Here is a 26,745-nt window from a genome sequence, read left to right on the forward strand (position 1 = left end):
TACGATGTGGCTGCCCGTGGGAAAATGGCAGGTACCTGCTTCTTGTAGAAAATAGAACATTACTTAACTAATTTAAAATCCAGATAGTTTTCCTTAGGAAAAAAATCAGCAGTAAACCGTTCAGGGGCTGGTAGATTTCTTTGTTTCTTTAAGGATGGTAAAGATTTGTGCACAAACATCAGCAAAGGGCAGCTTTCTGAGCTGTTCCCTGCCAATTGCTGACAAAGGCAGTCCTAATGAATCATTCTGAATTGTGATCATGTGCTACCAGCCCACAGTGAGCTGCCAAAGAGGAAGTGCAGCTTGTTTTCTTTCATTTTCTTGATTCCTATGCTGTAGGAAGATGAAAGGAGAAGGAGGAGGAGGAGGCAACAGCGGCAGCCAAACTTAATAAATAATTCTGACGATTCCTGATATCAAATGGAGGCCCCTGAGTGGGACCCACTGAAAAATGACACCCTTCCGCCGACCCTGACGCCAGCTGTCCCTCCGTATGTGAAGTTGGGCCTGACCATTGTATATACTGTTTTTTATTCACTGCTTTTTGTGTTCATCTACGTCCAGCTCTGGCTGGTCCTTCACTACAGGCACAAGCGGTTCAGTTACCAAACTGTCTTTCTGTTTCTGTGCTTGTTTTGGGCCTCTCTTAGGACTGTACTCTTTTCATTTTACTTCAAAGACTTTGTCACAGCAAATTCTCTCAGTCCCTTCATCTTCTGGCTTCTCTATTGCTTCCCAGTCTGCCTCCAGTTTTTCACCCTGACCCTGATGAATCTTTACTTCACACAGGTAAGCAACAGATATTTGGTTGATTAAATCTGACAGAATGGTAAAGCATAATTTTGTAAGAATCAAGAGAAAAATGTAATTTCCTAATGTACCTTGGCAATGCAAAAAGCAAATTTCAGTCATTTAGTTCGGAATTTTAACTTTTGATCTATATGCAAGTGATTAGTGTTACAATGAAACTGGAGCCTGAAGTGATCATTTCAGGAATAGGAAATAATATATGTACTGTCTATTAAATGGGTGTCATTTAATTTAAAGGTTGGGGAAAAAATGTATAGGAGAGCTTGAAAGCTGGACATCCAAAATGCTGTTCTATTATTATTCTTTATTACTGTTGTTGTTGTTACCAGATTTCATAAACCTCCTGACTTAGCAGACCTGATCTCTGTGTGCAGTCAGAACTGTAATTTCTAATTTTGCTGGCAACCCCCCACCCCAGTCTTTCATAAGTTGGCTAACATATTTCTGAGTGCTATTTCTATTCTGTGTATCACAATCAAAACTATTGATTGAGTCCTACTGCGGACCCAAATTCATATAGCGATCTGTATTACAAATAGCAGTGACTCTGGACCACAGTAAGTGCTAAGTGCTGTACAGATATAGTCCCTCTATTTCAAGGACGCTGTGATGTAAGGGCAAATTAGCTGTATAGTGAGGTAGAGGAAATAGTATCTCCGTTTCAGAAAGAGGACTTGAGAGTGTATCTGTGCTACGGACAGCTAAGAAGCCAGATGAGTTAGGCTGCACAGTGCTCCAGGTTGCTGCAGTTAGACTCGCTTGGAAGTATTTACGGTGAGCTTGGGTATCTTGGCGCTGGGCTGCAGGATGGGATATTGGCATGCTGAGGCAAAGAAAGGCTGCCGGGCTTGCCTAAGATCTCACAGGAAGCTTGCGGGAGGGCAGGGACTGGATTCTCTATCTCCTCAATCCCACTAAGGTGCCTGGAGCAGGAAGCCAAGCCTGCACTCAGATGACCCTTGTCAAAGACCACTTTCCCAGTGCAGGGGTAGCTGGCCAGGAGAGCACCAGCCAGCGCTGGAGCACCCCCAAGCAGAGCTCAGGATGCTTTGGGTGTTGCTGTGTGCCCCACTTGGAAACAGCTCAGTGCCTGGGTCTGTGTGCTTCTGTAGTGCCTACAGTGTTTAACAGTGCTCTGTAGTGATTACAGGCCTGTCAATTCTGAACAGCCTGGCTGGAGAGATCAGGCTGCTTGTGAGAGCTGCCATCCCAGAGCTGAAAAAGCATCAATGGTAAGCATGACAGCTGTAAGAGGATCACTTGAGTTGTAGAGGGTATTATTAAACACTTAGAACCACATACACAGTTTTGTGCTTAGGTTTACTTTTCTGGATTCAGTGTCTGAAACACCTGCTAAGTCACCCTGCTCCACTCCCTGGGACTTGAGATATATTAAGGGATTACAGGAACCTTTCATCTACATGCTAAGCAAGTCCGGCTCAGGCATGTGGCGACCTATGCTTTATCCCATAGCTATTGTGAGAGTCATTTGATAATGGTGCAGTTCCCCAGGGGCAAATGTCCATCATCACACAGTCCATCCCCATCACAGCAGATGGGACTAAGTCATAGCCCTAGGTCAGATTCTTCCCTCAGACACACATGTAGGGCTGCTGTGGAAGTCTGGAGGCAGAATGCAGCATCCTTGCTCTTTGCCAAGAGAAGCCGAGGCTGGCATGAACACAGAGGGGGCACAGCAGTCTGCACTCTGTGCATTAGAGTGCCAGCACTCGGGGCCTTAGCATTGCAGGTAACTGATTCCTTTCGTCTAAGGAAGATCTAAAAAGAGAGCACACAGAATGCACGCATGTGTCCTTTTAACTTATTTTTGGCATTGCTGTCTGATATCATTCAGGAAGTACAAGTCAGTAGTTGGAAACAAAAAATGCTAAGGCTATTGGTTCTGCCTTTGAGACAATTTCTGCTTTGTCACCATGAGTCCTCACGATCTTCCTCTGAGACCCTCTGTAAAAAAGTGTAATAGTTAATTGTCTTGAAGAGCTGTTGTGAGGCTTTTGAAACAGTATTTGCAAGGGACTTTCAGAGTTTGTGATGTGCGTCATAATCTTTAGAGGTCGTGGGCCACTGTAGGCAGGCATTTATTAGTATTGTTGTTTGCTTTAGAGCTGGTTGCTCCCAGTGAAATCTCATCTCAAATATCTCCCCAGCCAAAACAAAGCCTTAAGAAATATAAGCACAGCCATTGTAGGAATATAATGTAGGACACAGAATAAGTGCATGTATTTTTAATTCACTGTTATTAATTCTTTACTTCTAACCATTAAAAGGTGGTTTGGCTTGAAATTCAGCATCTTTTTGAGACTGTATATTTAATGTGCATCTAGCTTTCCACAGTAGGCAAGCAAGAACTAGTGTGAAAGGGGTGGGGAGAGAGAATTTTCTTTTCAGTAATGGCTTATAACTTCACAGACCTGTTCAGAAACAACTTTTGTCCTTTTTTCTCTAGAAGGAAGGCAAGAAGGGTCTGCAGCTGCGTCTCATTGCATGAAAACCATGCTATTTAACCAGTGCTTAGTTAGAGGGAAAGAAGTGATCTATGTATAGTATAGGGAGAGAGGACTGGAATAGACTTCATGGGTCTCTGGAATTTGCAGGTGTTTATTATCTGCTGTACAGCACCCAGACATGTGGCACTGCTAGGAAAACTTTTAGACATAGATGTGAGAAGAAAAAGTGATTCCAAAGATGTTACAAATCCTCCTGGCCAAATTCATTTGGCAAGTGCCCGAGGGCATTTTTCAGAATAATAAGCACCTTTGAACTTGACAGAAAGGTAGCCACAACTATTCTCTTTTCAATAGGTATCCCTAAGCAATGGGGATGCAAATTTAGACTGTATTTTATGTGTAGCAAGACAAGTAAGCCATGATGGCGTCAGCACAGCAGGGGTTGTTCTCAGACTTGAGCATCACCATGAGCAGATACAGCAGAAAGAACTGTAATGCATTGGGGCAGGTTGCTAAAGTGGGGGACCAGTGGACGAAAGAGAAGTTACAATCAAAACTAGTTTTGACTCAGAACAACTCCTGAGTGATCTTTGGATTAAGAGCCAAATTCAGGGTCCTTCTTTATGGTCTTGATGCCCTACTTACGGCAGAATAGAAGATAAGGCTGCTGCACATAAGTCTTATATAATGTTTGCTCCCCTCAAAAATCACATACTGCAGAAAATACGTATGATTTCTAATGAGACCGCTAAATTTATTAGAATTTATTAATCCTGTGTCTGTATTCATTCTCTTCTAAAGAAAAAAAATAAGATGACATACCCTCTCAGAATAAGCCTCTGTCTACTTAGAAATCATTAAAATAAATCTCAAGTGAAGATGAGATCCAGTGGCACTTTCATAAAGCAGTAGCCCAACACCAACAAATAACTGCACTGTACCAAGCCAGAGCAGCTCCCTGATCCTGATCCATCAGATAGGGAGCTGAAATGTGTGTTTCCACCTACAGAGACCAAAAAGCCCATATATATGTTTGCCTCACACCTGCAGCTCCCACGGGTTTATTTTGCTGCTTGATAAAGCTAAGACTGTAAATTGGCAAATAACATATTTTCTGCTTTAAGTGACTCCAGACAGTGAGGATCCCAGGACTCGGGCACTCTTTTATTTATGTCCTACCTAGCCAAATCTTCCTTGCCCCTGACAAGGGGAGACTGAGATGAGTCTTCAGGCTTTACAGCCAGTGCTGTGGGCAAAAGTGTAAAGAGGGTGTGGGAAATAAAATAAGAAGTTGCCTTTTTTGGTGTGTGTCGGGGGTGGGCAGAGAAGGGCTTGCTTCACTTTGTCCTGTTTGCTTCAGACTTTACATTTCCCTGGGGAACAGGATACAAGTGAAGCAGGGGGGAGGCTAGAATGGAGGGTTACAGACTCAAAAAACAAGGTCAGGGCCAACGACTGTGAGCCGTAGGGGATGCTGGAAATCCCAGGGCTCCCCTGTGGCCGGGCACAGCAAACCATTTGGTGGGCTGTAGGTTTAATCATCAGGTTGGGAACTTCTCCAGGACCTAGGGAACATGGTGCTGAGCTAAAGAACTGTGAGGCTGAATGGGTGGAGAAGGGCTGGTAGGCAGATTTACCTCTCTTTCCTCCTGCCTAACCATCTTCCCTTTTCTCTGGCATCCAGATTGAGAAGCTTACCCTGCCTCCCAGGCAGGGCTGATAAAATCAGGGACTTTCAAATGAAGAGAAATTGTGCAGAGTAAGACAGTTTAGAGGGGAGCTGGCCATGCTGGAAGTGCCTGGCAGGGCAGGGTAAAACCAGCACAAGGCTTTTGGAGAGGTTACGTGTATCTCAGTGGAACTGGGCTACGTGTTAGCTCTGGGAAGAAAATTAAGAGAACTTCTCATCCTCTAATTACTGGGGATAACATTTCAAAAGTAACGCCACCAGTGAGAGAACAGAGAGGGCTTTTTATTTAGGAGAAGTGTTTATCTTTTAGCAGAAATGAATACACCATGTTTTATAAAGCTTGTTATTAATTTAAAGCATGCTTTAGATGTACATAGAACTACACAGGAGTCTAACTGGATGGTAAAGCATCAGCAAATATGTTTGGCGTAAAACGTTGCCCTCGGTATTGGATCTATAGCAGACACATTGCAACTGCAGGCTGGCTGGCTGTCAGCATCTGACATGAAGAATGAGGTCATTTGACTTAGAAAATAATTTGACAGGAAAGCTACACATGCAAGTTTATTGTGGCTGCCAGCCCCACAATGGTCCCTGTCTTTTCAGGACTATTTTTACCAATTTACCCAAGGCTAAGTGTGGTAGTGAGTCATGTTGCCCATGTCTGTAGGCCCTACAAACAGTGTAGAGTTTAGAGAGTAGAGGGAAAACTTGCATATTTTGGGGAATCTGATCCAAATGAAAGAATGAACATGGGAGAGAGAAAGAGGAAGGTGGACCTGGGCCTGGAAGGTGCGCAGCAGAGGAAAGGTGTACGTGCTGATGGTGAGGGACTCTGGGCCTGCGTGAGGTTGTGGCATACTTTCAGGGTGCAAAGAGAAGTTTGCATGGAGTGTGACAGAGGAAGAGATGGGCCATGGTGAAAGGAACTGGTAAGGAAAAGTACATGCTATGCTCCTTATAGAGTTTTTCAAATGAGAACTGGTAAATAAAGCTGAACTTCATTCCTGTGCAGAGGGCCAGCTTGAGACATATGCAAGCACTTAACACATACCTGAGGCTTTTTGGTAAGCTGAGCTGTGGCTCCTGTAAAAGTGAATTGATCAGCTAGCACTAGAGGTACAGTGGAGGTTTGTGCCAGCCGTCACGTCAGTTCAGCTAAATCAGAGCATGGACTGAAAATTGCTCCAGTGAGATTTTCTTTTGCTTTTGCTCTGGGAATATGTGACTTGGCTTTGACACCTGTTTCATTGATACTTACAGGGCCAGAGTGGTTCCTGATTTAACTTTCATAACCATAGCTGGAACCCCCTTGAGCTACAGCAGCCTGGCCCTCTCTGCCTTCTCTGCTGCCCAGCATCTCTGCAGAGCTCTCTGCGGCCAAGCTGCTGATGGACTCCCATGGCATCCCCACTGCTCATCTGCTGGGGCCTGGTAAAATGTCTTTAAGGACAGCTGTTTACATCAGTTCCTGCAACAGAAATTTTCCCTGGCTGTATGAAGGGCTCTTTGGAGTCCTTTTGTACTGCTGCAGTTTTATAAGCCAGACATATACCTCAGGGGAGTGGAGGAGGGAGTGTGAGAATCTCATTTGAGGTTTCCAGTCCTTCAGCAAAAACAAGGAGTCAAAACAGGATATTTCTCCTTTAAGGAACAAGCGAAAGGGGAAACACTTTTAAGAAGAAAAAGTAGCCCTTTAGACAGTAGAAAATTAGCAAGGAATTTCAATGAGTTTTCTGTGTTGCTGTTCATCTTGGGGCTCTGTGAAAGGTCTTTTTTAAAAAGTCTGCCTTCTGCTTGCTGTTTAGTCTATTCTTAGGAATAGCCTGGTTTGCTCTGTTTTGCTGGAAGACTTGCTTAGATGACTCAGATATTGACTGGAAGCTTTCTCAACACTGTTGCGGGGAGGGGCCATTGAGCAACATGTCTCTTGAGCTAAATGACTGTTAAAAGCAAAAGCTGCACCCACGCATGTAAGGTATATTGAGATCAGCTTCTGACATCCTTACTCCCACTGAACAGCCCTTTATTCTGTGACAATCACATTGCTTCCAGCAAGGCTACTCATGAAATAAGGCCCCATCAGTGTTTAAGCAAAGGTGGCAGAACTTGGCTGCCTGTGTTTCTGTCTAGCAGTGAATTTGTAAGAGTGTCCATGCCTTATACTGTAGCTTTCATTCTATGTATCATCCATTTTCTATGCTAGTGTTCATTTTCTTTCTTAACAGTCATTTTCCTCTGATAAAATTCAGAAGCATTTACTGGCTGGGACAGGTTCACCAAATGTAGAATCACAGTAACAGCTGTTTTAGTGAACTTGCATCTGGAGATCCTGTTGGATCTACAGCAGGAATGTCATGTTTGGTTTTAGCTAAGTTATCCATGGAACTTTTGCTGGGTAGGGCAGCCTTGGACTGCTTTATGTGACAGGACTGCTCTGTGACATTATAGGGATGAGTGGATAATTTTTGGGGAGCCACAGGAGATGGTATTCAGGAACTTGTGAATTTTCTAGGTTTTGTGGACCTAGCTCAACTCGTTGCCCACTGCAAATAGCTTGTCTTGTGCAGTTCTTTGCACAGGCTCGAAATAGTGCTGTTCAGTGCTACTCTTGAAAGCTGTCAAAATTAACGGTACAATATGTGTGAGTAAGTGCTACTCAGAACACGTGAGGATTGTGGAATGGCCCTAGAGACAAGTTTTACTTGTTTAGTTTCAGTGAGATCAGGAATCTGTTCCTTCCCGCTTGCCCACAGTGTCTTCCAGAATAAGCAGGGTAGGCAACAAGTCTTGTACAAAAAGCCTATGGGAAGTATTTTGAACCCCATCTCTTCTTTTAAAATGGACAGCCCTTCTTTGTGCACCACAGAAATGCAGAACATTCACAAGCCTCTTGTACCTCTCCTTTCAGTAGCATGTAAGTAAAATAACATAGAATTTCTTCCTGAACTCCTGTGAGAATTCATGATCCAGGAATTTGGAGAATGAATCACAAAAATCTTCTGTAAGGGATACTGCCAGAGATAGTTAACTATTTGAAAATGGTATCAGTGGTTGCAGAATATTTTTAGAGGTTTTTTTCCCCAACTTTTAAATTTTATTCTCAGTTATTATTTTTCTAGGGCCTGCTGGAAAGCTCAGTGTTCTCTGCTGATTCAGCTAGTGCTAAGCAGGCTGATGCGTCACAAAAATAATTTCCATGTCAAGGCAGCTGTTTATGGTGAATAGGAGTTAAATGACAAGTTGTTCCAGGAGCGCTGGAACAAGTGAAGCCTGATTTTCTCCAGATCTATGTCTCATGCTTGACTTTGAGCTGTTTCCATAACTGGGGATATGAAACTTTGCTACACAGACTCTCTCATCTTGGGTGATGTGTAGGATCATTATGCAGGGTTCTCCTCACGGAAGTCATGTATCAGATGCATTTATAGGGTTTCTTACTTCTGCTGGGTCACTAATTTTTAGGAAGATGATAAAGAATCATGTCTTTGATGCTTCAAGTATTTTTCCATCAGTTCTCTGATGAGAGTATTTTAAGATTAGTGGGGGACAGATAAACAGGTTGACAGGCAGACACATGCCTACACATACATAGTGATGAAGTCCTGTTTCCTTGGGAAAGCACGATAATCATAGCAAATATTATGCAAGCTATACTAAAGGGCATGCAAAACCCAGTGCAATGGATAAGGCAGGATAACTGGAGGAGAAAACAATTAGGAAACAACCCAGAATAAGTCATACAGCATGTTTTTTTGTAATACTAGCAATCACTGTGCTTCGGTGTTGTTTTAAATGAACATGTGTAAACTGATTGTGTTTGGAAACCATGTTAGCTTATGAAAAAGCAGGAATGCTTCCCTGTAATTTTTTTAATAAATAAGATATAAAATATGCTAATAGATTTTTGTATAATTTCTGATGGTGGTTAAACACCTGTGACTGATATTGCCTAGCTACATTGCAGAAAATATGTCATTATTTTGTCTTTTCTGTTACAGCAAGGTAACTACTGGGCATGAGCGATCTCTCTGTAAAAATAAGTGGTGGTGTATAGTGAACAGACAGTCAGCAGAAGCCAAATATCCCTCAGAGTAGAACAATGAGTGTGGTTCTCGATGGCATCCTTTTGGCAACGTAACATGGATACAAACATATATATCCAATTTCAGGCCAGGGTACTATGACAGGCTCTTCATGTGAACAGAGCATCTGACCCAATATGCCGGTATGAGCTGGTCTATGTGAGAGACATGTACTCTTAGGTCATTTAAGAGCCTAATAAATAATTACTTGCCTCTGTGATTATACTGGCATTGGTCCTCTTGTGAATACTGGTATAAAGGACCTTATTCGCAAGCCAGAGTAAGCGAAAATAATGGTGTAGACAATTTGTATACAAGTACATGGTGATTGCCTGCTGAGTGGTTTTAATACTTTGCGTAGAGCTTGCCTACCATGGATAAGCAATAAATGCAAATCTGTTATCTAATGAAACCTATCATTACATTTCTTGTGACCTGCGAGACAGGATTTCTGCGGATCACAGCGTCTTTCTTTACTTACATGTATCCTATGTTTGATGCAATATTTTTCTGTTTTGCAGGTGATTTTCAAAGCTAAGTCAAAATATTCCCCAGAGCTACTGAAATACAGGTAAGAACTATGCAAACATTCAATGTGGTAAAGAAGAGTAGCCATGCTCTTTGAGAAACACTATGTCTTTGATAACGTGGCACTCATATCTCAGCTATACATATTTATATACCAATGTTTTATGATGATGGTTCTGAGGCCAGCTTCTTCTTATGCCATTTTGAAGTCTGTGTCATTTCCCAACACAAGCACCATTTTTAGATATTCACATATTTCAAAGGTAAATATTTCAAATGCAAGCAGAAAACAGTCACCCTGGTGATTTGTTTACAGGTTCTTAACAGTTGTATTGCTAGGTGAATTCAGATCCAGTGTTTTGGTAAAGGTAGCTAAGTGATGTGTTTATTATGACAGGAATGAGTGGGACTGGGTATGTATTAATCCGTAAGGTCAGTGAAAAGGCTCAAAAGTTTTGGGAAGATGACAGAAGAGTTGTGAAGGGCAAGAGGTAGGATTGAACTTGATGATGTGTTTGGGAGCTCACAGATAACCTCCCCTGACTCCATGGAGTTGAAGTTATGGTAGCTTTGCATTTAGATGGAGAGATTTGTTTGGGATCTTGTTGAGCAGGAGGGATTGTCAGGAATTACTTGAAAGCTCCCCAAAGGGCAGTAATGTCCAGAAAGCTGAGGAAGAGCTCAATAAATTAATGTTTATTGTGGCAATGCCTAAAAGCCTCAGTCAGGGGCAATGTTGTTTAGACAGGGGAAGAGAGGTTGTCTCCATTTTAAAGAAAAAAATTACAGTCTGAAATCAGGATAGGAAAGCAGAGTAATTTGAAACTGAAATCTGTTATTTGCTGACTGTTCAGGAGAACACAGTACTGTATCAACAAGTCAAATATTAACATTGTCCTTGCTCTGGAAAGTTTGTTATCCAATTGGATTTTGATACAGCTGGAGAGGCGATCATCTGGAGCAAGTGCTTCAGAAACTATGTTTGGTAGAATGGCAGTACAATGAGAGCAGGCTTGGGGTGGGCTGTGCTTGGGCTGGTGAGGGTATGGGACGCATAGGGTGTGACGGCTGACTGAGGGATGTGGACTCCACGCTGAACCACAGCTGATGCAGAAATTGTCAGGATGGGAACAGAGAGGCTGCATCTGTTTTGGTGGCATCAGGAATGCTCTCAAGTCAGTGGGTCTGTGTGCATACCTTGGCCACATCCCAAACCACAAGAGGCAAGAGCTGCATGCTCCCTGGTAAACACTGTGGCATACAAATACGTTCACCCCCCTTTGCGCTCTGGTTTCTGTGGGAAGGAAATCCAGGAGTATGGACTGGCAGATGAGCACAGCACACACCAGCCAGGTCCCCAGCCAGCCCCCAATGCAAGCGTGCCTGCCCCTGATGGTACACATAGGCAAGAGGAACAAAGAGGACAGCTTTGCACAAAGCCTGGGCTGCAGGTCAGGGTGGTATAGGGCAGGTCTGTGAACATGTTCCTGGCTGGCTTTAGAGGTGAGAGGTAGAAGCTTTGAACCTCATCTGTTACTGATGTTTGTGGCAAGGCTTTATTCCTGAAAACTGCTTGAAAATGTCTTTCTTCAAGCAAAGCGAGCTTGTGATATTTAGTCAATGCCTATGAAGTGACTACATCAGCACCCTGCATGTAGCTCTTGGAGCATTTCGGTTCCTAAACATTTATGTATTGTGACTGGAATTACTCATGCATGGACTACCCTCCCCACAATAGCTCCATGTCTACCCTGACTCTTGCCTACTGCATTTCTAACATAGGTCACTCCTGAATCTGGTCTAGCCTTTTCTATCTTGTTCAGCTCTGTTGGTAAAGGACTTCAGTAGTATTTTGTTTTAATATCTAGATCTCTTAGCATGAATGTGGTTATGCTGTGTAAAAGAGCCATATGAATAAAGCTGACCTTGTTTCCTATCTTATACGGGGCAATTGAAGTGGTGTAATACATGCACACCTACAGCTGAGGTCCTGAATCTTAATTGTAACAGGCTAGTGAAAGATGATAGAATCACAGAGTGGTTTGGGTTGGAAGGGACCTTTAAAGATCATCTAGTCCAACCCCCGTCCCGTGGGCAGGGACATCTTTCATTAGATCAGGTTGCTCAAATCCTGATGGAGAGATGGATGATAGAAAGATGGATGAGCTACAGACAGGGGCTGGAGTCTGTCCTTACTGAATCTGATTTTTCTTCATTGCTGAATGTTCACTTTTTGATTTGTTTTCCTCATTTTCTTTAATAAGTGTCAGACCTTATTGCCTGGTATTGGCATTTCTGCAATAGCTAAGGGCAGCATAAACAGGGCAACAGAGGTAGGACTGCGGTCTATGTATTGGCACAGATCTCGGAAATCAGAATCATTTCAGATACAGAAAAAATTGATAAAATCCTATCAGAGATCTAGAATCTTAAGCAAACTTTACTCAGCACAACCTTCATGGTGTTAGTCATTTTGGCAAAAGAGCTCAAGGCGAAGCCTGTGCCAGCCCAACTTCATATTTAAACAGTCCTTCTGCACGTCTCCCTGGGCTTGGGGATTTCTTACAGTCACTGCGTTTGGATGCGGCTTGCTGTGCTGCGTGCGCATGCCTTGTTACACACAAGCCTCAGACACTGTGTGGTTTCTGAGGAAACCACATACAAAATGCAGTAGTTTCAAACAGATTTTCCTGTTAAACAAGGCAAAACTCACTGCATTCATCTGAAGTTTGATTTTAAGCTCAAAGAAAAACTTAGGGGTGCATCCAGCCTGACACACAAAGAACAGAACACCCTGGCATATGCCTTCCCCGACCAAGCCAGATTACACACAGCTCCTTCTAAGGGACTAGCCGCAAAATGGGGATTAGGCATAACAGGCTTTTGAACAGTCACTGGTGCAATCTGGGGGCAGGAGAGGTGCTTCACCTTTCTATTTTCTAAAAAAACCCATGCCTTGTAGGTACCCTTGTAGTTGAGCTGTAAGGATACATCCTGCCTTTAAGGGAGTTAGGAATGCTTTCTGCAGCTGCAGAGACCCTAAAACTGCCCTGAGAGACAGGGCCTGCATCTCCATCAGTGCTTATTCAGAAGTTCAGCAACAATGCTTCTATTGTCAAAACAGGCAGTCGTTTCCCCGGCCACATCATGTTAATAAGGGGGATGGAAGATCATTATGTGAAGAGCTGCACAACTGACTGGCCATGACAGCTCACCCTGGCACGTACAGGAGTGTGTGGGCATGAGAGCGTGACAGAGCTTTTTTTTTTTGCTAAACTCCGTCAAGGAGGAGCCTGGCCTGGAAGCCTCTAAGCCTTTCTGATTGCAAGCCAGCGTCAAGGGCATGCAGGCTGCGCTGAAGCAGAAGGTCCCTCTGACTAAGCTGAGCAACAGAGAGCATGTACTTACTGTCCCACAAGCAGGCAGCGTGTAAGAACATACCTTTCCTCATAAGTCCAAACTCCACAAGAATATTTTACCTGTACTACAATGGGGGAGCAGAGATGAGGCTATTAAATAGGCTTTGGGAGGGGAAGGAAAGGAAGACACATGACCGTCACTTAAAGAGTTTTGAGATATTAATAAAAGCTGTAAATATACCACCACTACAACTGAGAACTGCATTCTCCAGAGGAAGCTGTGTGAGAGAGGAGCTTCAGGACTGCAGTGCTTGCAGCATTAGTTGGTGAAGTTTGAAGGAACTACCTCTAGCTGCTTATCCTAAAAACAGAGCCCTGCCCTGGAAGGTTAAGAATGAGCACAATCTTTCCCCTGAAAGGGAATTTCCATGACGGGCAAGGAAAAGACACATCCTCACTCACTGCCAGATACAGCTGGAAAGAAGGCCACTGATTCACAAGCAGGGACTTTTAGGCTTTCAGTTCTCCCTGTTACACATTTTAAAAGCTGCAAAGGTATACCCCTTCCTTTCTTGCCCTCTGAAAAGAAGGCAGCTATGCTTCAGCTTTGTAGCTGGGTTGATGCTATCCCAAAAGGATATGAATGTGTGAAAGCAAAAGATCACCATTGGGTAAAGTATTTTTAAACCATCAGAATTTGATTCCTCAGGGACAGGCTGGATGTTTGTTGCCAGCCAAATTCAAAGTTCCCAGCAGGCATGAAGAGCTGTGGCCTAACCCTCTTGTTCAGTAACTGCAAATTATGCCCCTTATCAGTAATTGCCTTGGTCAGCAATGATAATGAAGTAAGCAAACACCTGAAATGGAAACATGCCTTTTTTTTTTTTTTTTTTTTTTAAGTGAAAAGCTCCACAGCTGTGTGTAGGAGTAAAGAGGAATTAGAAGCAGCTTTCCTTGAGTATGTGGTATATTTATATTGCAAGTATCAGTGCTGGGTAGGTGGGAGAAAACCAGTTCAGCTTCTCAGCTTCTGTCTGTCACATCTCTGTTCCAGCTCTGCTCCTGTGGTTGTGCAAACGCACATTTTACCTGGCATAAATGGCAAAATGTCAACCCAGAATCAATATGCATATTTAAACTTCTTGATGTTCCTTTTAAGAGGTTGCCCATGACCAAGTTATTTAGGAAAAGGGGCAGAGAAAGATGCTGGGGAACCAGTAACTCAGAGATTTTTCCTACTGTTAGACCCTTCCCTAATTTAATACGAAATCTGATGGCAAACATCAGCAGTCAGTGATGCTTCTTATGGCAGTGGCGGTGTAGTAAAACCAGGATCAAAACCAGTCCATTCTAGGCAACTCAACCTTTTGCAAGATTTCTCCTGTCTGAGTAGTCAGAGGGTTTGTGCTGTATATGAAGTGCACACTCTAAGAAAGTACACGTGTATCTTAAGTAGTTTTTAAGAACTGTGCTGTTATATTTCTGCTGCAAACACTCCTCGATGTTTTGCTGCTTAACATTAGTTTCTTTACTTACAGCTTATTGTGTAACTGTAAAAACAGGTTTGAAATAAGCTAAGATAGTCTCTCCAGCAATCTGGAGCACTTTGATTTGGGCTCGGGCGGCTGGTCACTCAGCTCTGGCAGCCCAACACGTGCAGCTTTCATTGCTCAGAGTGCAACTTCCATCTCATGACTGACACTTGCTGAACAATGTCGCTAAAACTGTTTTCTCCTCACTCTCCCAGGTTGCCCCTCTACCTGGCTTCTCTTTTCATAAGTCTCCTCTTCCTCTTGGTGAATTTAACATGTGCAGTATTGGTGAGGACACAGAATTCAGAGAGAAAAGTCATTGTCTCTGTCCGGGTGGCAATTAATGACACGTTGTTTGTGCTGTGCGCTGTTTCACTCTCCATCTGCCTGTATAAGATTTCCAAGATGTCTTTAGCCAACATTTACTTGGAGTCCAAGGTAAGGTACATTTTCAGTTCTTTTCAAGTACCTTCTGAGAGACAAGGGCAGTGCGAGACAAAGCCACACAGTTCTTTAGATCCCCTGAAAGCTGAAGGCCTTAAACTTCACAGTTTGCACTTGGCTGGCCATGCTGCTCAATATATGAATTAAATACTAAGCAAGGGTGCTTTTGGCTAACACGAGTGACCCCAAAATATGTATTTTTGAGGCAGAGTTTACACAGCTTACTGGCTGGAGTTTCTCACTGCTGTTTTTCAAGTGGATGCTGCTTTCTCCAGATCCCCATCTGAAGACCACTTCATTTCAGTACTGCTACATAGAAGTGGTCTATACTTTGGGATCTTTCAGCTTGTCACATTATTAACTGATTAAGTTAAATGTTTAAGGTAGCAGCATGCTGAAGATAAGCCAGATAGAGGAATATGAATCTCCCTTTATACATTTGCATACTGTCCTATAGATAATGAGAATGTGTTTTAAAAGACCTAATGCATTATAAATTCAGCCAAGTGGGGAGAAGGGGAAAGAAATCTCTCACATTACTCTACAAAATGTTCTTTAAAGAAATATTGTTAGGTTTACAGCTTTGGACACGTTCAGTGGTCAAGGCACTGGGTGGCAGCATGTAAAGCCTGCAGTGTTTATTATAAAATCAGTGAAGGTGGTTTGTACTTATAAATAATGAAACAGGGCTTTCAAAGGTCCTTCTGTTTGCAGTAGATAGTTAAATCTTAAAATAAATTATTAGTTTAAGCAATAGCACATTACCGTTACAACAACAAACCTTTCAAAAATGTAAGTTTCAGCTACTACTTAGAAAATCTTACAATAGAATTCCTCTCTCCATTTACTTAATCAGATGAAAGGAGTACTTTTCCTGTTTAATCAAATCTGGCCGTACTGCACAACAACTGAAAGTTCAGGGCTGAATAGAAGATTTAAAAACACAGCCTAGTTTGTTTTGTTTCTTTCAAGCCTGTCACTTGCTGACCAAAGGGCATGGGCAATGGATTATTTTTACTAGTAAGAAAAGTTTTTCTACTGCTGCAAATCACAGAAGCGTAAATCTCTGTAACAAAGCAGTGTTAACCTATGGGAGGCTTTGGTAGATTACTTTATTCCGTTTCCTCCTCACGCAGGAAACTTGATCTTCTTTACTTCAAGCTATTTCACAAAACCCAAACAAACTCTAGCATTATTGCAGACAGGAAAGGACAGAATGCTCAACTGATGAAAGTTTGAATGTGGAAATGAGAATTAAAGAGCGCTTTGCTCCTTTCTGCTGACCTGAAATGGGAGTTCCTCTGGGGACTTCCAGTAGGATTTGACTGCACATACTTAGGGATACAGATGGCTGGAGCTGGCAGTGAAAAAACATCCTGGTTTAATCTGCTACTGTGGTGCTGAAAAAACTAGCTAAAGAAGAAAAATCCATTCTCTAGAGTGATATGATAGAAGTAGCATTGGAGGTAATGCGTGCTCTGTGGTGCATGTAGATAGGTATCCGTTTATTTGTATCTCCCATCTGCTGGCACATATCCTCTGACCACACGTGCAAACGCATTCACCTCCCTGACCTGGCGTGGGGGACCAGCCTGGTTCTCTGCACCAAGGCTACAACAGCACAAGGAGGTGCACAGCCCTGCCCTTAGGTGCCGACTTGGGCCAGTTCTCTGCTGGCCAGAAGCATCATGTAGTGGGACATGCTACCAGCTCAGGGGTCCCCTTCTTTTCTGCAGGGGCCTGTGACTGAAAAAGGATTCCTCTGGCTTTACTTTTACTGCTGCGCTCTCCCTTCCCCAAGCCACTAAGCATATTTGACTGGCAGCAAAACCAGGACACTTTTACCCTCTTTTTTGTATTTGGTGGGATTGATGAAGTTTGTTAAATCTCTGCATATTTAACTATTAACTACTAAAGAATTACAACTATGTAGGGAAACCTATATAGGGAAATAACTGACCCCATTCTGCTCTTCAGTTCTGTTATCCCCAGTCTGTAAATGCCACTGAGCTGGGATACAGTATGTGCCAGTCAGCAGCTTCTCTCTGCTCTCTCACCCTCGGTTTCCATGACAGCATCACTGACTTGCTAGTACTGAAGGAGAATAGAGAAGTGCCTAGCAAACGTTTCCTCTTTGTGGCATTTCCTGCTTGCATCGTCTTGCCACAGCTTTCGCCACTGCCTACTATGTATCTGGCTTCAATTCCCAGTTCCCAGGTTCTTGGCTCACTCCTGACGTGGCTGCAGGTTATGGCCCGGTGGGCAGTGCTAGTTCCAGCACGTTTGAAGCAGGAAGTCAGTCAGAAAGGTTGACTGCACTGGGGATTTTGTAATACTCCAAAGCCTGACTGTTCCCTGAATCAATATTATTTTGCTGGAAAAACAGGCAAGCTAGTTTTCTGCAAGCTTTTCAGACTACTCTCTGAGCTCCTCTTTACTGACACCCATCAGGGAACACCCAGCCCAAGGACCTTGGCTGGCAGAGCTGCAGGGACAATAGCCACCAGTGTTGGTGAGCAGCAGAGGGGCCCTGGTAGTCTCCTGAAGGCCAGGGATTCAGGACATGGTGACTTGGTGACTTTGCCTGATACTTCAGTAGTCATTCTGTAATGTCTGTGCTCTACCTGCCACAGCGCTTTGGACCTCTGCTCCCTGGCTGCAAATCTGGAAGCAGAGTGTGTAAGTGCAGGGAGTAGGGTGCAGACCTTCCTGTCTCCTGCACTGGTATAAAAGGTCCTGTGAGAGGAGGAGCAACTTCCCCTTGGCCCCTCTCTCTCACACAGATGAGAGGAGCCCATCCTCGTGGTGTGGGTCTCTGACAGGAGAGGGAGAGGGCAGGGCTCATGAAGCAAATGACTGCAAGGTATTTTGCTCCCCTAAAAGCACACAGCACTTTAACCCGGCTTTCCTCCTTTGGCTGTGCAAAGCACTATTCCAGAGCCAACTGCACAGAATTTACTTTGAGCTTCTTCCTTCAAAGCCAGTCCCATTTTTGTACATCTGCCTGCCTCCGTGATCAGAGTCACACTGATCCCTGTAGCCATGGCTCCTGGATTCCTTCCTTCCTTCCTTGCTGCTACAGCAACTCCTGTGCTGGAGTCTCAGTACCCCACAGTGACCTTCCCCACCTGACACAATAGTCGGGTATCTTCACTTATTCCTTGCACTGGATTAGGCTCTTTCCCCTGCTCTGTCCATTTTTCTCTCTAGGAACTGCTCTGATTTCACACTTCGCCATCTCATTCCTCCCCTTGTGCCCAAGCTCCCACTCACAGACTGCCCTGCCATGGTCACCCTGCCCATAAGCTGTGCTTCCACTTTGTCTCCTCTGTGTTGACATTAACTAAGGCAGGATGTTCTGTTCCTGTCTGGGCTGTGTTTAACTGCTGACTGTTATGATCTGCTCTGTACTTAGGAAATAGGTGCACAGCAAGCAGTTGTAAAAAGATGCAAGGTTGCATCATGCTAGCTAGCCAGCATCTGATACAGGATGCTCTATAGCTAATGCACAGCTGAAGGCTGAATTCTCTCACTCCATCTAATACCAAGCGTAGTTCTTATGTGTTTTCATTGCTCTGAAAATAGCGCTTGTACAATAAGTTGTAGGAATTAGTCACAGCCTGTCTTAGTAAGGGCAGGAACCGCTACCATTGCTTGGAAGTCACTGTACTGATAAAATACAGGAATATCCATAGTATAGGATATACTGATCAAAGAAGGACAGAGAAAAAGGCAGTTGCATTAGGCAGGGTAGCATGACAACCCTCGAAGTCCATGCAAAGCAATGTTCTTGTCAACTGCCCTTATGAATAATAACCTGTGTTTAAATCTCTTCCAGGGCTCATCTGTCTGTCAGGTGACAAGTATAGGAGTGACTGTTATACTACTTTATACCTCACGAGCCTGTTACAACTTGTTCATCTTATCGTTTTCCCAAACCAAGAAAGTAAATTCTTTTGATTACGATTGGTACAACGTATCAGATCAGGCAAGTATGAAAATATTTGCTAATGAGAAAAACTCATTCTGTATGTGATGGCTGATTTCCTAAATGCTATGACAAAAGGAATTAACATATTAAAATCCTATTATTTTTTTCTTTTATTCAATGCACTAAGATTGTTTTGCTCCAGGAACACAAATTTCTGGTAATTTCAGCATAAGGAGGAAAAAAAGAAAACAGTGCTAAAAGAAAGAAGTAACCACTCGCCAAATAATTTTTAAAAGACCCCAATCTTTTATTTACCTCGATTTTATTGTTAAAAAACCCCCTTTTATTAAAAAAGACAGGTGTTTTGTCCATTAGAAAGAATGTACTGTACTTGGAGAAGCAGAAAAACAGTATCTGATTCCACTGAAATGCTTAGTTCTGAAGTCATAATCAAATCTCCCATTGCCGTCCAGGGCTGTGGAGTTATTTACCTGAATTCTGTCATTAGCGTGATCTTTCTGTAGTTTGAGGATAAGACTATGATTCTTCCCAACCTTTAACTGCAAGTGACAATTCAGATTGAAAACTAACGGTGATAAGAACACTAAAGGAAATAGCAGGGGACCCTGTTGAATATAATGAAATGTGGGCATCCAGCTCCTTTCTCTGCTTTGAAGCATGCAGTTAGGTCCCAGTAGTTTTCCAGCTCTGTCAAAGCTGGGCAAAATGTCAGACCTGGGTCTGGACCATGAGTACATTTTGTTTGGCCTCAAAATCCTGGACGCGTGACGTCTCCCCACCCTCTCAGCAAGCACCTGCAGACCAAACGCAGTGTTCCCAGCCATGCAAGGGCCTTGTATTGCCAGGGTGGCCTAGCAAACCTGGAGCCATTAACAGTTTTCTGTTGAGCAGTAGATAAAACTGTAAATAGGAAGTAGGTAAACAGTAGGGTAGGATTGCCCAGAGGACCTCATTACGAGTTAGTTGAGTAGGGTCTGTCAAGGGACCACTGATCAACCCTGCTGCGGTGCGGAGGAGCGCAGCTAGGTGGTGCCACTCCGTGCAATTAGAAGCCACAGGTTTTGGGCAGAAGGGCACTAGGTTGTGATTCATCTCCTGAATCAAACGTTTTCCCTCCTGTTGTTGCGGCCTGGAGTGTTGCTGCTGCTGCTGGCTCTTCTTGTGCTGTTGCTGCTTCTTGTGCTGACTCCTACAGTCTGGAATAACAGGGGCTGGAACTTTATGGCCAGAATATTTGGTCCTGTTTCCCCCCTGGAGGCAGAGGTTGTTCATAGGGAGCTCAGTGGAATGCTTTAGGCCTTAGGTCACTACTACTGATTTTTGAACATCTGATCTGACTTGTGACATTAGAGTTGCCTGGATTTTGGGGTAGATTATTTGAGCCATATGTAAAGGGCCTGGAACTAAGGAGGAGCTACTCAATTTGGTAGCAGAATCAAGAGTCAGTTAAAAGTACAGCCCAATGTTTGTACTGTGGTACTGCCTCAGGCCACCTGCCAGAAACATTACCCTTTCCTCTTCTGTACAAAACACATGAAAGGACAGGATTTGCCCTCTGCAACTATAGTGAAGGGTGGAGGGGAAATCTAAAGAGGAGTTCAAAGCTAATGCTAGAGTAACAGCCTGGTTATTCAAGCTGACAATGTGCACCAATTTGAAGGGATCCAAGCCTTAATTTTTAAAAGCCAGATTGCCAGCAATGCCCTTGAAGACCTGGGCATTGATTGTTCCTTCACGTATTATTCCCAGCTGGAAACGGACCGGAAAACTAGTTTCTCATTACCTTGATTTGATCACTTGATCAAAGGGTTGCTTGCCGGGCTCTTAGACCGGGAAGACCCCTGCATTAAACTTTGATTTTGCTGAAGGAAAGATAGGAGGAGGAGGAGGAGGGAGGAAGAAAGGTAAAAGGGAAGTCATGTACCCAACAAGATAGAATATTGATTTTTTTTTTTAATATGCCTTTAATCATTAGCCAGATTAATCTGGATGGAATTTCTGGCCATGTTGTCAAGCATTTCAGCCACTTAAATATAGGTCTTCATAAAAAGATATGTTGCCTCCTGCACCTTTTCCATGAGCTGCCAACTTTATTTTTAAACACTTTTCTCTTTGACTTTTCAACAGGCAGATCTGAAATGTCAGTTGGGAGATGCAGGTTACATAGTGTTCGGTGTGATCCTTTTCATCTGGGAGCTCTTGCCTACTTCCTTGGTTGTGTATTTCTTCCGTGTCCGAAACCCTACAAAAGATCTAGTAAGTAGAATTTGTTAGTGTATTTGTTAGTGTAATGTCCAGGCAAGTCTGGAGGGCTCAGCTTCTGAGGGAGGTTTGCTTCTTTATGTTTTGACACCTCTTTTTCAATGTGTCCTTGGCAGAATAAAAGCAATGCAAACTCCCCACTTCTTTATACTAAGTCCTCATGAGAGAAACTCATCATATTTACCCAGAAGGAAGCCAAGGTGTTTCTCAGGCAGTTTACCTTAAAAATCAGGAACCTTCTTAAATTTAGGGACATCTTCCCTTTGGGTTAATATGGTACTTCACTGGAGTCAGTGGAAAAGGACTTTGTTATCCAAAATTGGGATCTTTCATCACATAGCAGTGAAAAATGGTTGTGTGCTAACTGTTCAATGGCATGTATGAAATAATAGATTGAATTATTTCAGCCCTGTACCCATTGAATTGTTTCCACATCAAAGACAAATAGCCATAATAAGCACTTGCTGACATTTTTGTTTGCTATTTCAGCAGTGCAGAGATTAAAGTGTGAGTTGTAAGGGTAATTCCCTGTAAGTATCCTTAATATCTAGGTAGTTAATAGATGGACAAGCATCTTTTTATAGCTGTAGGCAATGTCTCCAGGTTAGCATAGGATATGCTGGTTGACGGGCACATGGGGAGTATCAACCCTGCACTAGGATTACCGAGGTAATGTCTCTGTTTCTGTAGGCCAAACCAAACCAAAGCTAATATTCCCCAAGAAGGATGTGAATGGTAAATTCACAAGTAAGAGAAGCAATTAATAGAATAACTTTTTAGAGAAGGCGATGGTTTTTATTCTCACATGCAGATTTCAGAGACAATGATAAAGCCAAGCTGAATGAGGAAGTAGCAAATCCCCACCTCTATAAAGCCCTTCTTCCTGTGCTCCTGTGATACCTGACATCACACTGAGAAACCCATGGACCCCTGTGACCATCACAAAAAGAATCTCAGCCCCACTCCTGCTTAGGAGTTAGCCAGGACAACTGCAAAGAGCAGAAATGCTTTAAAGTACAGTCCAGTGGTGCTGCTCTCCTAAAAAGTGACCCCAGAGAGATCTCATTTTATTTCAAGTGAATTTAGTAAGGCTAGACCTGGTGGTCAAGTTGCATAGTGTGGGAGAGATTCACAAGAGAATGAAAATAAGGGATGTGGTGTAATCTCTCCTTTCAAAAAGCTGATCACATAAAGGCTTGGAATCCTGCTCAAACGAGAGCTCAAATGGAGCCAAACAGGCAGCATTCTCTCACAAGTCAAAGAGCACTGCAGTAACACATGTAACATTATATTTTTGCATTGTGATTTGCAAAAAGCCTTAAATCTCCAACTTCATAAAGATACAGTTCAGAAGAGCCAATTGGTGATATCACTTCTTTTATGGGTACCTTTTTTAGGATAGACATTATCTGTCATAGCGGATAGGTCATATATGGATTTTTTCTACACAAGACAAATATTTATGCTAAACAGTATCATGGTAAGAGGAAAACTGGAAACAACAGTGTTAGAAAGAAACAAAAAATAGACTCTGTAGCAAGGCAAAACTGAACTTCAGTGCAAGTATGCCACAAGAGGGAGACCAAGGGCCACAGGACTTCAGTCTAATGCGTTCAGTAGGCCAACTCTTACAGCAGTTAAGTACCAAACGGTCCAGTGGTTGAAAATACTTGGCCGAAAAGCATGGGGTTAGAATTAAAACAAACCCTCTTTTACTTAAAAAAATCCTAACAACTACTCTGATTTAGTAAAAATCCAAAATGTTCTTTATTTTTAATAAGGCACAATCCCAAGAAATTGTTGGGTTTTGGTTTTACATTTCATTCAGGACTTTAGAAACAAAAGTTTGAGTAGAGGCAGCCTGCGTTCAGCACTGTTCGAATGTAAAGCTCCACTCCGCAGACGATTATGGCCTGGAACGAGCTGTCTGTCTGCTTTGGTGCTGACCCAGGGTAACTGCAGTCCGTGGGCCTTTGCCTTACTGTACCTTCAGCCAGACAAATGCTGGAAATGGGGAGACGACAGCGATGGACCTATTTTTAGTTCATCTTTGTCAAAGTTATTTAACATAAATAAATAGGGGGAGATTAAACTGCTCTCCTGCTTAAGGCCAAGGAGAAGATGTCATCCTGGCTTATCCACAGGTGCAGGGAACCCTGTTCCCTGGGGATCCCCAGGGATCCTTGTTCCCTGGAAGCAGTGGATCCGTGGAGGGGGCTCACCTGGGTCCTAGATGTCTCCCTGCACTGTTTCCAGAATCAAACTGACCTTCTGAATCTTGTATGTTTTCCATTTTGATTCATAGGGAAATAAAAGCAAAATGCTTTGTAAATGAAGGAGTTACATGTACACCGCTTTCCCTGTTTTATCAAAGGACCTTTCCTTGGGATTTGACCCTCACAGCACTGTAGGGTAGATACTGAAATTGCTCAGAGAGGTCCTAAGGGGCTTTTCAGCTGTGGTTTCATTAAGCAGCGTGCCAAGGTTCAGCATGATCAGTTCCTGAGGCAAAGGGAGGTAACACACCAGGAGGGAGGGTTACAAATGTGGGAGGTAAAAGCAAATCCCTTTAGGTGTTTCATATCCCTCAGCTGCTTCCCTACTGCTCACTTCAAGGCAGCTGGCTAAAAGCGCCAAGTGTCCAGGATGGACGGGAATTCAGCAGACAGGTTAAATGTGTACTGGAGCGTGGTTTCAGAAATGGGTTGTATCTGTTAGCTACAAGGAAGGAAAAGGAAAAGCCGTTAAGATCAGTAGACTATCGCTACACTGGTGGAAAAAAAAAAACAGAAAATGCAAAAAAGATTCCTATTGTCTACAGCAAATGTAAAATTGCCTGTTTTCTTTTGGAAGCAAGGAGGTGAGTCTGCAGTGACTTCTTTTAGAAGCACCAAGCAGTTTGTTTATCTGTTGCAAGTACTGACTGAGGTTTCCCTTCCCTCAGGCCAACGCAGGAATGGTCCCAAGCCATGGCTTCAGTCCCAGATCTTATTTCTTTGACAACCCTCGCAGATACGACAGTGATGACGATCTAGCATGGAACATTGCACCACAGGGGGCACAGGGCAGGTGAGATACAAGAGGGAACCGCTTGCTTCCTGTAACAGAAACTGGAGGAGAAAGAACTCTCCCGCACCACAGAAGACTAATGTAAATTGTCTAGCTCCAATCGTTGCATAAATTCCAGGGGGTGAGGGGAAGAAAAGGGGGAAGCTGAAGTGGAAAGGCAGCACCAAGTGACTGTAGGGGTCCAAGGGCCCCATAGAGACTGCAAGGACATAAGAATGAAAACGCTTACGTAATTTAAGAATTGTAACAGCATGCTGCTCTTTGAAAAACTCAGGTCAGCTCTGTGGGTTGCATGTTTCACTCTGTTTCTTCCAGGAGTGGCCTAAGAAGTGCCATTTACTAGTTTAAGTGTGTGAGCAAGGCAATCTAGGAAAACAGCTGTCCCCCTGTCTTCAGGGACAGCAGGGAAAAGCTCGACAGCACAGGCAGCAGCTTGCAACGGTGGTAGCGAGAAGCCTCTCAACTTAGGTTGCCCTGTAACATGGCTAAATGTCTTGGGGTTTACCTGAAATGAAGGGGGCCTTTGCCTTCCCACTTGCTGAGAGCTTGAGCGAATCCACCTAACTGCCGAAATCCCCCACAACCCAGACTGGCACAGAAAGCCTGTTTTCTCTGTGTACCTGTGAGCTTTAGGTAAGGATTCCCTTCCAGGAAGGAGCAGTTCACAGCAAGAATGATAGCACCCAACGCAGAGAAGGAAAGGCACTGCCAGAACACTATCCTGCCCTGAAAGGAAGCTCAGTCATGTGTTACTAATTTGCTCTTCCTGTATCTACACTATGCTAGTAGTAGATTAGTGCAATCAGTCATCTTAAAATGAAGGCTAACATGTATTAGCTAAACATAAAATGTAGCTAATGTACCCAGATCTAGTTCTTGTCACTCATTTAGCTAAGACTGTGCAGTCACTGTCTCTGAGCCTGAACCATGATTCAATAAAGTCGGATATTCACTATTTACCGTTATCAGTCATCCTACCCCTGCGTTAGTTTTTCACATAGTAACTAAACCTATTGAGGGTGCTGGAGGTGGTGCGCACCAAGCTGGTACGCAGCCTAGAGCTAGAGGCACCCTCCCTTCCACACAGAGGCATGAGGGAACCAGCCACACTGGTAACACAGGCAGTTCCCAGTGGAAACCAAACCAGCCACTCGTGTTGTCTCATGCTGCTCGTGGGAGAAAAGCCAGCATGCCAGAGCAGCTAACCATGTACCGGCCCCTTGTACATGGACAGAGGAGGGTTAGGTCGGTCACTGACAGGCCCTTGCAGTGCTGGGACTTGGCATGGATTAGCAGCACCGCTCCTAGGGTTTTCAAACACTGCCTGGATTAGCGAAGCAGGAAGCGGGGAGTCCTTACTGAACTAGAAGGATCAGAAAAGCAGTGAGTTGAGAACACTTGGGCCAAAATAATGGACAGATCAGAAAAATAAATAGCTGCCTGAACCCCTGTTTAGGGTTTTATTTTATTTTTGCAGTTCAGCACGAGAACTACATCTATGTGATTCCATTTTGCCCACATTTACTAACTGGGTATCTGCAGAACCAACCTGCCAGTCACTAATTCTTCTGTTTTCTTTTAAAGTTTCTCTCCAGACTACTACGACTGGGGCCATCAGAACAACAGCTTCATGGCTTACATAGGATCCCTCCAACAAGATCCAACACTAGACACAGACCGGCCAAGCCCTATATAACTTCAATCAACTACAGCGTTCTAGGACATTCCAGTATTAAAACAAATGTTCTGAAAAACACAGCTTAGCAATTTTTCTTCACCTTTTGGTTTTTAGACGCGTTCCTATGCACAGATAAATGAAGAACTTGTCTTTGCCACGAGCTTTTCATAGTTCAAGGAGAAGTATAAGCTAATGATTTAAACTTTGAAGACTGTTCTAATTAATACCTTGTTCTAAGCCATGGTATTTTTGGCTTTGAATAGAGTTGTTAGAGGGTATAATTTAATCATTTTATGCTCATTTTAAAAGAGCAAATTTCATGAAGTGAAATGGCATAATTATTTTCTAAGTATTTTTATTTTTACACTGTGTATTAGGTTAGAAATACATGATTATGATGAATATACTGTAAACACATAAATGGGTTGTTCACATGCATGACAGTAGCGATTCTTACATGCACATAAAAGCCTGTAAGGGAAAAACTTCAACCCAATTAAATACTGTCTTTTCAAGTTATTGCTGCAATCTCTGAGCACAATTTACTCTTTGGATCATCACTACTTAATGTGGAAAGATGGTTGGAGGCTAAAAGTCATCTATACTCTAGTTAACAATCTCAAAACACACTGCATTCCTTCTTTAAGAAAATAGGAAAAAAAAATGTACCTTCTCAGCAGCTCTAGGGACAGAACAGCTCTAGGTTTCAGAACGGTAGAGATGGGCATCTGCTCTGGCTGGAGCATTGTGAACTGCAAAACAGGCTGAAAATTTGTGAGTTTGAAAAAAGTTATATGATCATCACTGTCAATCAGTTCTAGGTGTATTATGTAAAAGAGTCAGTCAAATACCTAGCCAGGGAGATGGA

The 26,745-nt window shown here is 43.2% G+C and overlaps 1 protein-coding gene across 2 annotated transcripts; it reads left to right on the forward strand.

The window, feature by feature from the left end:
• Positions 1 to 267: 267 nt before the first annotated feature.
• On the forward strand, positions 268 to 26,407 carry GPR137B (G protein-coupled receptor 137B). Of its 2 annotated transcripts, XM_075495950.1 has the most exons (8): positions 268 to 491; positions 651 to 789; positions 9,575 to 9,624; positions 14,688 to 14,910; positions 18,755 to 18,908; positions 21,000 to 21,124; positions 24,075 to 24,199; positions 25,784 to 26,407. In XM_075495950.1, exons 1-8 carry the CDS (start codon positions 421 to 423, stop codon positions 25,893 to 25,895), a joined length of 999 nt encoding a protein of 332 aa, XP_075352065.1. In that variant the 5' UTR covers positions 268 to 420; the 3' UTR covers positions 25,896 to 26,407. The 2 variants fall into 2 exon arrangements, with proteins under 2 accessions (XP_075352065.1, XP_075352064.1); XM_075495949.1 differs by having other exon boundaries at positions 268 to 789; positions 25,784 to 26,406.
• The last annotated feature ends 338 nt before the right edge of the window (positions 26,408 to 26,745 follow it).

This window comes from Mycteria americana, chromosome 3 (assembly GCF_035582795.1).
Source record: "Mycteria americana isolate JAX WOST 10 ecotype Jacksonville Zoo and Gardens chromosome 3, USCA_MyAme_1.0, whole genome shotgun sequence".
Classification (NCBI taxonomy): Eukaryota; Metazoa; Chordata; class Aves; order Ciconiiformes; family Ciconiidae; genus Mycteria; species Mycteria americana.